The sequence below is a fragment of the Crinia signifera genome, chromosome 8 (genome assembly GCF_055691185.1).
Source record: "Crinia signifera chromosome 8, ASM5569118v1, whole genome shotgun sequence".
Classification (NCBI taxonomy): Eukaryota; Metazoa; Chordata; class Amphibia; order Anura; family Myobatrachidae; genus Crinia; species Crinia signifera.
The window spans coordinates 62028332-62039356 of NC_139224.1; the positions used below are offsets into that span (position 1 = coordinate 62028332).

An 11025-nucleotide genomic window follows, 5' to 3' on the forward strand; every position below is an offset into this window, starting at 1 on the left:
CAAACTGTGCGCCGCGGCTCCCTGGGGTGCCGCAGCGCTGTTACAGGGGTGCCGCGGCCTGTGGACCTAAGAAATGTACCTGGCAGCCGCATGGTGGGTGGTTTATTGTCTGACCCGCTGCGGTGCGAGCGGGTCAGGCAGTGAGCGTAGTTAGCCAGCCCTGGGGGTAGGGAGTACGGGCAGGATGTCAGGAGTCAGATAGCGGCAGAGGGTGCCGAACTGCCAGGGGAGATCTCTGCTTATCACCCCAGTCCCGACACCGCTGCGGGCACCCTCTGTCAGCTATGCGACCTCCGGCCAGGAGGAGGAGGAGGGTGGGGGAGAAGACTCTGGCAGTGTGCTCTGCCCTTGAGAGCTTCCTGCTGCCTAAACCGGAGGAGACTATCGCCGGCACCCCTCCTCCCGCGCTGTCGACTGAGCTTGGTTTAGATTCAGCACAATCAGTGCAAGGTAAGCCGCGAGGCAGCTAGTGCACCTCCTCCACTGCACTGTGTGGTGGATGCAGTGAGTGAACTTTTTATGCAGGTGCTGCTGCCGAGTTAAGTGTGTGCTTAAAATTGTATATGTGTGGAAAGAGTGCATTAAAAGATAAATTTAATATACTACGTCAAATCCAAATAAAAAACTGGTTGCAGTGAGATCATGTCAGATGGAGAGCGTCAAAAGCCACGTCAGGGCCTAATGCGGTCTCACTGGTCTCCGGTGTTATCTTGCTACTGGTTCCCGGGACTCTGTAACACGGGTCAGCATTTGTGGCGACACAAGGTCTCCTGAATGGAAGGACTACACATCTGGAGTAGCTGTTTGCCTATCAATAATACACCATGTGGTAGCCAGCCCACAGGGTTTTATGTCTTGTATGAGCAAATACCTGTTGTACCTGAATTTTACTTATTTGATGTGGTATATTATATGTATCTTTTAATGGACTATGGAGCGCCCCTTCTTTCTGCTTTCCTTCTATTCCCACAAACAGAGGTTCTGGGGGCATGTCTAGCAGCTCACACAGCACTGGCCATGCCCCCAGAGTGGGGAAAATGGGGTCGTGGCCTCGCAGGCGTAAAGTGATTTACAGGCCATGCCCCCAATTTTCGGGCACGCACCTCCATCGCGTTTTCAGAAAGTTTGGAGGTATGCAGCAATGTGATGTGGTATATCGGGCTCCAGCTGGGCTGTCTTCTCCTGCTGTCCCCCTCTGTGGTGTTGGATTCAGCCGACGGGTGCCTCTACACATGCTCCAGCGCCAGAGGTCCCGGGACGCTGCAGGGAGGTAAGGGGCAGAGCTACGGCTGGGTGCAGAGCAGGGAAGCACAGTTTCTGCCAGATGTTCAGATTCTGCCATTGTGCGATGGTAAATCTAAACACCATGGACACGCAGAAGCCACAGATTTAAATTCCACAAGTCAAGAACTTCTCCACGGTAACCTGCTCCATGAATTGCCCGAAGCTCAGAAAAGCCCTGTTTTCCACAAAACATGGCTATTCTATATCTTATTAGTAGACCCCATCAGTGGCGGCTCCAGAGGGTGGCTGCAGCACAGTCCAAAATTGAAATAGAGGACATGCACAACTGCCACCCAAAACAATGGTAGTAAGTCATGGCTGGCGATGTTTGGCATCCCCCCCCCCCCCCCCAACCATCCATTTTTTGCAAACAAGTTGTTTAAGTAGCATTAAGATCAGGAAAAAAGTATTTGTCACATTATTTTGGCCCAAATACTTAAAATAGGGACACTTTGGTAATTATTTTGACTTAAGGGTGCCTTGAAAAAATCATGGAGACCCAAAGGGTGCCTTGACCTCAAAAAGTTTGGGAACCACTGGTCTAATGTGTACTCCTCTTAAGTGTCATGGTTGTTGGATGTAATGCCACTCAAGTTTGGTGGCCGAGCAGGATGGGTTTTTTTTGTTCTTTTTTAAAGGAGCAATCACTTACAAGGCAAAACCATGCTTTGTAAATGATTTACCCCTTAAAAAAAAAAAAAAAAAAAGTCCGAGTTCAGCTGGCATCCCACACATCCACCGACCTCGATTGGCGTTACATCCCGCCCCCTGTGTGTTAATTTTTTGGTTTTCATTTAAGGCCAAATCCTCATAAGCTGCATTGACCTACCCATATTCACATATCATCACATTTTCTTTTTCTTCTCTAAAATACAGTTGATCCCATTGCTCAGATCCATCAAGCCTTTTGTGAATTCTTGCTGGAGAAAGCATTGTACTCTCTTGCAAAGCCAGAAACTATTAAAGTGACACCGGAGGAAGGCTGGTATGAACCTTTACTAAGACCTTTATAAATATGTAGAAAAGCAGAAACCTCAAAATTCATGTTGCATATGTTTTTTTCACTTTTTATTTCTGGGATCGTGAGTTTTTTTTAAAACCCAAAATGTTACTCCAAAAAATGTTGTTTTGCAGCGAGTTTTCCAAAGCTCAAGAATACTTGAAGGTTTTGAATGTATTTGCCGATTCAGTGGGCGGTGTTACCTCTCTACCTATTGGAGGGTCATCCAGCATGTTGTCCCCTGCCAGTAAGTATACAGTATAACAATGACAGTATACAGCTAGGTAATTCTAGGTCAGTCGTTCTCAAATCCATTACTCAGGACCAGACACAGGTCAAGTTTTCCAGGTCACTTAGCAGGTGGCAGATGCGTTCATTACACATGTTAAATTGACCTGCAGGTGAGACCATTTATTTCACTTGTGATTCTGTGAGACCTGCCAAACATCCATTATGGGGTCCTGAGGACTGAGTTTGGGACCCTGTGCTCTAGGTCACCATGTGCATGCTCTTTCCTTCCCCTGCTGACATTCCCTGTTCTATATGCCTGATCACATCTCTAGTATATTCTGTAATTCACAATTACACCTGATTTAGAATTGATAGGAGAGGAGTTAAATGGACATTTGTGCTGGTATTAAACCTTTCTCTCTGAATCATTTGCAGAGCACTGGTTATAGGGGTCCGTCTAGAAACACAAACAAATCTGATTATTTCATATAACTACTCCTCCCTTCTGTTCCCTCCTTTATAGGGAATGCTGTTAATTAAAAAATAACAGGAGAAAATAGAGAGGTAGAAGCCACATTCTCCTAATTGTTTGGGTTAACCCTTGCAAACTGTTTTTTTTTTTTTGTTTTTTTTTACCTTTTTTCTGAGAGCCATTAAATTAGCTAAAAATTCCCAGGAATTGACATAGCCTTCATTCATGCAGATTGTCTTCACATCTGGCTGGCTCATTTTGTCCAAAATCTGATGCACTGTAGGGATTACTCTTTTGGTTTGTAGTAGCTTGCTGAAAATCTGTTTCCCAGTTCTTCACACCTGTCCTGAACCACCACTGAGAGTATGGGAATATTTTGTTGTGCACCGCACATTATTCCATTGATTTGTCCCTCATTGCAATGGAGCTCTTGTTCCTCCCCAACAGTTTATGTGCTCCACTACCATGTCAATGTGACAATTTCTCCATTGCTCTTGACTGTGCAGTATACGGGGGTATTCAGTTCTATCTGAAAATAAAGTGATATTCCCGGAAGATGAGCGGTGGAGTGGACAGCTTTCCATAGTATCCTGCTATGGAAAGTAGTCCACCCTGGGAAAATCACTGAAACCGGAGAAAAACACTCCGGGTGAAATACCGTACACTTCACAGGTCATGTTGCAATGGGCAACCAATCACATCCTGTCTATCATCTTCTAGAGGGTGGTAAATAAGTAGCTTCTGATTGGTTGCCCATAGCAACATGACCTGTGAAGTGTATTTCACATCTTAGTAAATTTCACCCTCCGTGTGTATGCATTGAGCATTTTTCAGGTCATTGATTTTACCCATCATCGGTCCGCATACACACTGGGGACCATTTAGTGAAAATGGGGCTATAGTACTGGTAATACATTTATGGCAAGATTCTATGCGAATTATTATAATTTTCTTAAACCTTTTTAAAAGGAAATTTTTAAAAATAAGCTTAATTTGCCTTATAGAAGAACATTTTAACTCCTTTTTATGAATCTCTATCCTATAGGTACGGATTCTATCTGTCGCTGGTGGTATTCTGTATCCTCAATGGCAATTGGCTGGCTGCAAGGGGATGATTGTGTTGTGAAGTCTCATTATTTGGATGTAGAAAGAATTCCCAAGCTCCTGGATGCTGAGTAAGTTTCAACTGAAATACCCACCCTCTTTTACCTTGCTTGAGTAAACCTAGATAATATGGCTGTGGTGTCCCTCTGCGACTGCAGCCTGTGTTCGTTAAATCTTGCTCATGCCCTTTCAGACATAACAGCAAATTACCGTGTGAAGCAGTTCTACTTGGTAATTTGTGTAGTGTGAAAGGGTCTACCCGGGTCTTCAATCCTGGGTTCCCGACCCTGTTTTTTACCAGGGTTGTTGACCTGGGATTTGTGACCTGGGTAGACCCTTTCACACTAAACAAATAACCTGTCGCCGCCCGGGTTGCGAGGTCAAGGAAACTGCATCCCAACGCCAAATACCGGCGGCCCTTCCCTGTAAACACCTCTGTCTTTCAATCCGGTAGAGGTGTTAATTTTTCTGTGTTGTAATGACAGGACCTATCCTGCACACGTGCAGGACAGTACCATCGAGCATAATGTGGCTTGGATCTCTTATGCGATCCAACCTGTTTTCGTTCCTCAGTGTGCAAAATCATTTGCAACATATTTAAAGATCTTATCATTGCAATTATTAAATGTCTGCTTTGAGTGTGTGTTTGGCTAACTAATAATGCACCTGACGTTCATATTATTCAGGAACCCTTTAGTGAAGTCGGTGATCCATATGTGCAGAGCCTTGCACATGTCTGTGTCAGGGAAGACTGATAGTGCACAGAACGCCTTCTATCAGTGTGAGAAAGCCAGCTCCTTCTTATGGAATAGCCTGAATATGAGCAGCACGTGCAACAGTGAGCTCAACAAGGTGAGTTGCAGCTGCAGCAGCCATTTGAAAAACGCCACATTTGGTTTCGTATATTCATAGCACTGCCTGTTTTTCTTTTTTTTGTTTAGCAGATTTGCAATACAAATTCTAAAAAAAGTGGTTGGAACATTCCTACTGTACTTGGCAAAGTGTTTAATGTTACTGAATACTGGTGCCTTAAGCAGGAGAGCTGGAATTCCTTTCATTACGATATATTTGGTGTCGCTGTGGTGCATTGTTGTTGCATTGCATGTCACCTTGGCCTCTGTGCAATGTTTCTTCAGTGCAGTACGGAGGCGTCAGCTGCGTCCTATACCTAAAAGTTTACAGACATGGCCTTTGCATCTGTATTTTTAAGTGTTGTATATATTCGATCTACAGTATAAGAGCGTACTGTATAGTACTTAATTTCTTGCTCCTGCCTTGGACTTGCTAACGAAGATGGTGGGGCAGGGTGAAGGAATTAGGTCCCTGGATTGCTGGAAATAATAGTTTGTTTGGTGCCCGCTCCCTATTGCACTACCTATAGCCATAGTCTGCCTGTGTCCCCTATGGCTCTAGAAGAAAAGGATTTAACAGGTAATATACACAGTACTTTTCCTTTACTCTATCTTAACCGTTTTAGTTTTTACTCTACTTTGTGCAGCATAGTAAAAACCTGAAAGAATTCCAAATTTCTCGAATATCTTTTATTTTTCTAACAAAGATATTGCAAGTTATTGCGCTTCCCACCCTTGATGTCTCATTAGTGCATTGTCCAAGAATTAATATTCTCATATGCAGCATTTCTTAGAGATGAAAAGATTATTTTACTGGTCCATTCCTGTCTTATGTTCTGCGTCATCTAAATCCTAACCTCTACTTGGGTTAATTTGGTGGAGAAGCTGTAAGAAAAGCTTTTGAAGGGCAATCAGGATATCCAAGATTAATGTGCATTGAGTGGGAGTTTTTGGAGTCTGCACACAACCCAATGATGCCTTGTTGTTTAGGCAGATTTGAGACCGCAATTAATTATTTATTTATTGGCAGGGGTGCTATCCTGGACAACAATATAAAACACACTGGATATATACAAAGGAGAAAGGAGTTGCACACCTAATAAAAAAAAGAGTATCTTGTATGCTTAAAACTTACATTTTATTAGTTAAAATGGGGTGTTATTTGAACCTTTTATTATATATAGTGGTTAGGGATATGCCTCCTTGCTTTATGTGAAAGTCAGAGGTTAAAACCAAGACGTACACAACAATTTGATATGTAACAAAGTGCAAGAAAGAGTAGAAAATAAAAATGTACCACTGGTTGACTGTCAGATGCCTGTATCTTTATTATCACAATTTACTGCTGATTAGGGTGATGTTCAGGTAAGAATTGTGTACTGTACTTACGCCAATAGCGCACTACATGTGAGGATCTTCATAATTTATTCTTGTATTCTCTCACAGTGTGTGCCTGGAGTTTAATGCTGTACTTTTTGGCATACAGCCCAGAGATGATTAGTATGAGACTGATACTTTGTATATTGATATGTTGTTACGGTACTTGTTTAGTTTCATGGCGGCTACTTAGCATATCGTCCCTTTCAGAGTTGGCCTCGTGTTCCCGCGACCAGCGTAGTCAGTTAGAAGTAGTGTAGTGTGTTCAGCTAGTCAGCGTAGGCAGTTCTAGTCAGCGTGTGACAGTCATGGCTGCTGAAAAGCTGACACTCTTGATCCTGCCACAGACTGAGGAGGAGTCGGTGGCATTTCTGCAGAGCCACAAATTCCTGCCTGACACCCAGACCTGCCCCAATGGGCACCCTATGAGGCTCAATGTCAGGGTGCTGCCATATCCGCAGCTGTGGCAAGAAGGTCATTCACAATGAAGGAGGCATTTGCCAGTGCTCCTTGTTACATACTGGCAAATGCCTCTTTTTGAAACCCCCCACTATCCACGGCAGCCCGAAGCATGGCGAGCGGCCGCGGTACGCGTCCTCCCGACCTTTTCATACCCCCACTATCCATGTCGGCGTGGAGTTGATTTTATAAAGTGGCGAGCCACTGAGCCCGAAGCGTGGCGAGCGGATGCAGAATACATGTGAAGTAATCCGCGGGGCTCGCTGTGCTTCGGGCTCGGTGGCTCGCTGCGCTCACTACACTTTATAAGATCAAGGGCCAAGTGGTTCTTATCTGCCATCAAATTCTATGTTTCTAACTCCACACCGACGTGGATAGTGGGGGTATGAAAAGGTCGGGAGGACGCGTACCACGGCCGCTCGCCACGCTTCAAAAGGAGGCATTTGCCAGTATGTAACATGGAGCACTGGCAAATGCCTCCTCATTTTGAATGAGACTCACTTGCATCTGCACCCCCACTTTGGAAAGGACACGCATGCGCTACACAGAACCCCTAACTCTGTCCGCAGGGTTGATGTACCCTGCCGCAATAGCTAATGAGACGCAGGAGCGTATTAGTGCAGGAGCGCCTGAGATGCTCCTTCATCTAAAAAAAGGAGCGCCTCTCCGCCGGTGCCAGCATGATCCCCTCTCCGCCAAAGAGAGGGGATCATTCTGGCGCCGGTGGTGTGAGAGACGCTGACTAGGCTTGCTGGGGGCAGAGATGCAGTTCCTGGCAACACTTGTGTAGTTTCACTGCGGCAGCCTACGCTGATAACGTAGCTTAGGCTGGCACCGTGAAACTACATAAGTAAGGCAGCCGTTGGGCTACACCTGGGGTAGCCAACCCTAGTCCTCGAGAGCTACCAACAGTGCATGTTTTGCAGGTCTCCTCACAGAATCACAAGTGAGCTAATTAGCTCCATCTGTGTATCTTTTAAAATGTGTCAGTGATTAATGAGTGCAGCTGTGCAGCAGCTAGGTTGTCTGGAAAATGTGAACTGTTGGTAGCTCTCGAGGGCTAGGGTTGGCTACCACTGGGCTACACTATTAGTGTAGCTTCAAACGTAGCGTAAGCTGCCACCGTGAAACTAAACAAGTACTGTTGTTACTTGTTGCCATTCACTGTGGCCCATGTATCAGAAGTCAGGCAGGTTCTGTATAACATGCAGTGTGGTGTTTTGTCAGAGTATACTGTTTAGTATCAGGGAATGGAAGATTTGTTTAATCAGACTTTAATAATCATCTGTGGCTGATTACGCTGGTAGAATTGCAGCCACTCTGCAATATTTATTTTTAGCATGTGATATTAATACGATCTCTCTGGGATAATCAAGGGGTTAAATTATAATAGATGGTACTTTTTAGGACTTATGAGTAATATTAATCATGCAGCTGTCTGATGTTACTGAGTTGGGGGTCCCATTGTGAGGAAGGGATCTTGGGACCAAGACTCCAACTTTGTAACATCAGACCTAACCCATGGGCAGATCGGACAAAAGAATATTACATATCTGCCCACTTGAGTCCAAACCTTTTATTGGCATTTTGATGGAACTATCAATCATCTTTTTCAAATATTCATTATTTTCAAATACTGTATATTAATTGTGTATGTTCTACTCCTGTTCTCCTAGGTAGTGCAGCTGTTTATCTGTGACCTACTGTTATCTATGCGCACTTCATTATGGCAGAAGCAGGCCAGTTCCAGCCCAGCATCGGGAGAACCAGTGCATGCTTCCACGTCAGTGCTGACCGGATTCCACAGGGATCTCAGCAGTCTTCGCAGGCTGGCACTCACCTTCAAACCTGCACAGTGCAAGGTATGTCTTCAGAGAAAAGTGCTAGTTTTTGCTGGGCCGTGTTGAGAGCGACATTGACTAAAATAAATGTCTAATCCTAGTTGTTCCTGCATGAAGCTACAGTCAGACTTATGGCTGGGGCAAGTCCCACTCGTACACATCAGTTGTTACAGCACAGTCTTCTGAAGCGTACCCCAAATACCAGTAAGACTGGTAAGTACTGTACATCTACTAATCATCTCTGCAGATGGTGATACCATATTGGTGTCTCCTGATTTTAGGACCTCGCTAGGAGCGTGTTTTTTTTTTTTTTTTTTTTTTTATCGAATTGTAATCTATCTATAATGTTCATATTTACTTAGCTAATGCAATATTTCTAGAACTGCTTTTTAACTTTTTGATTTCTTTATAGTATGTTGGTTTTTATCATATGCAGATGTCATTTTGCAGGTCTAGATAGAATATATAGAATCCCTTTATTCGTCTCACAATGGAGAAATTTCAGTGTTACAGCAAGGTTCAAGTACAGATAAGAGTAGTAGCATAATAATAACACACATAATAAGATAAGATCCAAACAATATAACTCAAGAATCTAGGAACATGCAGGTCTTCTTCAGACCATTAAAAGTTGTACATTCTAATTGCAGCCGGAAGGAACGATCTGCGATATCTCTCCGTTGAGCATCTAGGGTGAAGCAACCTATCACTGAAAGTGCTACACAGATCTGTCAAAACGTTTTTGAGCGGGTGTGAAGCATTATCCAATAATGATGTCATCTTGTTGATCATTCTTGTCTCACACCTACTTAACAGTCAGCATTAACTTAATGTTTGCAGAAAAATATGTAGAACAATTGCAGCAGACTCCTATAAGTTAGCCAGCTGTATAGGTGTCAGATGAATTGTTGCTGAACTGACTTCGACTCCTCTGATCTGTGTAAATCAGGGGCATCCTCATATCCTGGATACAGCTTGCCAGAAATGGGATTAGGGGGCGTGGTTTCTGTAGTGGGGATAGGTAATCGCTGCAGCAGATAGTAACATTGAGGCCTCCCTGTTATCCTGTGCCACAGTGCTAGATTAAGCTACTTCACGTGAGGAACTAGTGATGGAGGTCCTCTATCGCCAGAATACCAAGATGTCTGTTGTTAAGGACCTTTTCCTCCCCCGCTTAGTCAACTATTTCATCAACTTCTACTTGACAGGCATTCTGCCAAACTTGTACCTTTCTAAGATACGTTGGGGTTCCAAGATTTCCTGAAATCCATCTCACCAGTTACATAGCACGTTTACATACATTTTTCCCTAAAACCACATAAAATTAAATATATTTAAGCCTTGTGTGTGTTGATAGGATTGAAACCAGCAAACTGGTTCTATTCTGTCAAAAAATGCAAGATATAAGTGTTCTAATTTTATCTGTTAAAATTACAGTCTTCATTATAACATGGAGAGCAATTAATTGAATTAGCAAGTAATCTATAATATTGATCTAATCGGAATCTGTTTCTTCGCTTCCAGGTGAATTGGACTCATTACTGGGACAGAGGGAGAGAGCCACAGCTATCCTCTTGGCGTGCCGTCATTTGCCCTTGTCGTTCTTGTCTTCCCCAGGGCAGAGAGCAGTGATGTTAGCTGAGGCAGCGCGGACTTTGGAGAAGGTGGGCGACAGGCGCTCATACCTGGACTGCCAACAGATGATGGTTAAACTTAGTGGAGGCACTGCTATGGCAGCCTCTTGAGACTCCTTATTCTTTTTCAGTATGAAATCACATTGTGACCTTCTCCCAGACATAAATACAGGCCCCTTTTGTAACATAGGTCAACCCAGTCATCCTATAAAGCTGAGATGATTCCAATATTTTACTGTAAGGGACAGTCATCAGAATGGAAGAGAAGCATAAAGGATAGTACTTCATTTTCATGCAGTATGTGTGTGTGTGCTCCAGATAATGATACTGCTGGCCACAACAGAATCTAGTGCTCAGCTTTTACATTTTCTTACTATTATACAATGTGACCTTTTTAAAGCTGTATTCCCATCTAATCGAGCAATCCTGTCCTGTAATTACTGAATTGCCTTTGGAGCACTTTGTGCTTTCCCTCCCACGCACCTCCTCGCATTGGGTATTATATGAGGGAAACTAAGGAAGAAGAGATGGCCGCATCGGGTCATTGCACTCCTGCTAGCCTGACCTTCACACTACCAGCTGAGATGAAGGTTCAGAAATCAAATCAATCTGGTTAAAAAAACAAAACCAATTCTACATTATATAAAATACTTGGCGAAGAATAAAACCCTTTTTAGTAGTACATAATTTTTTCATATTTGAATTTATTTACTGGAGTGGTTTCTTTATATCTGATTAAGGAAGGGACCAATGTTTTTTAAGTCGGTGGTAC

General features: G+C 43.6%; 1 protein-coding gene across 1 annotated transcript in view; it reads left to right on the forward strand.

Moving 5' to 3' along the window:
* Positions 1-10628, forward strand: part of SREBF2 (sterol regulatory element binding transcription factor 2) — a 47552-nt gene extending 36924 nt beyond the window's left edge. The window contains exons 13-19 of the mRNA XM_083156564.1: positions 2161-2269; positions 2419-2531; positions 4033-4162; positions 4778-4943; positions 8455-8640; positions 8721-8832; positions 10144-10628. Of these exons, the coding sequence (XP_083012690.1) occupies positions 2161-2269; positions 2419-2531; positions 4033-4162; positions 4778-4943; positions 8455-8640; positions 8721-8832; positions 10144-10364 (1037 nt within the window). The 3' untranslated portion in view covers positions 10365-10628. The remainder of the gene's footprint in view (positions 1-2160; positions 2270-2418; positions 2532-4032; positions 4163-4777; positions 4944-8454; positions 8641-8720; positions 8833-10143) is intronic.
* The last annotated feature ends 397 nt before the right edge of the window (positions 10629-11025 follow it).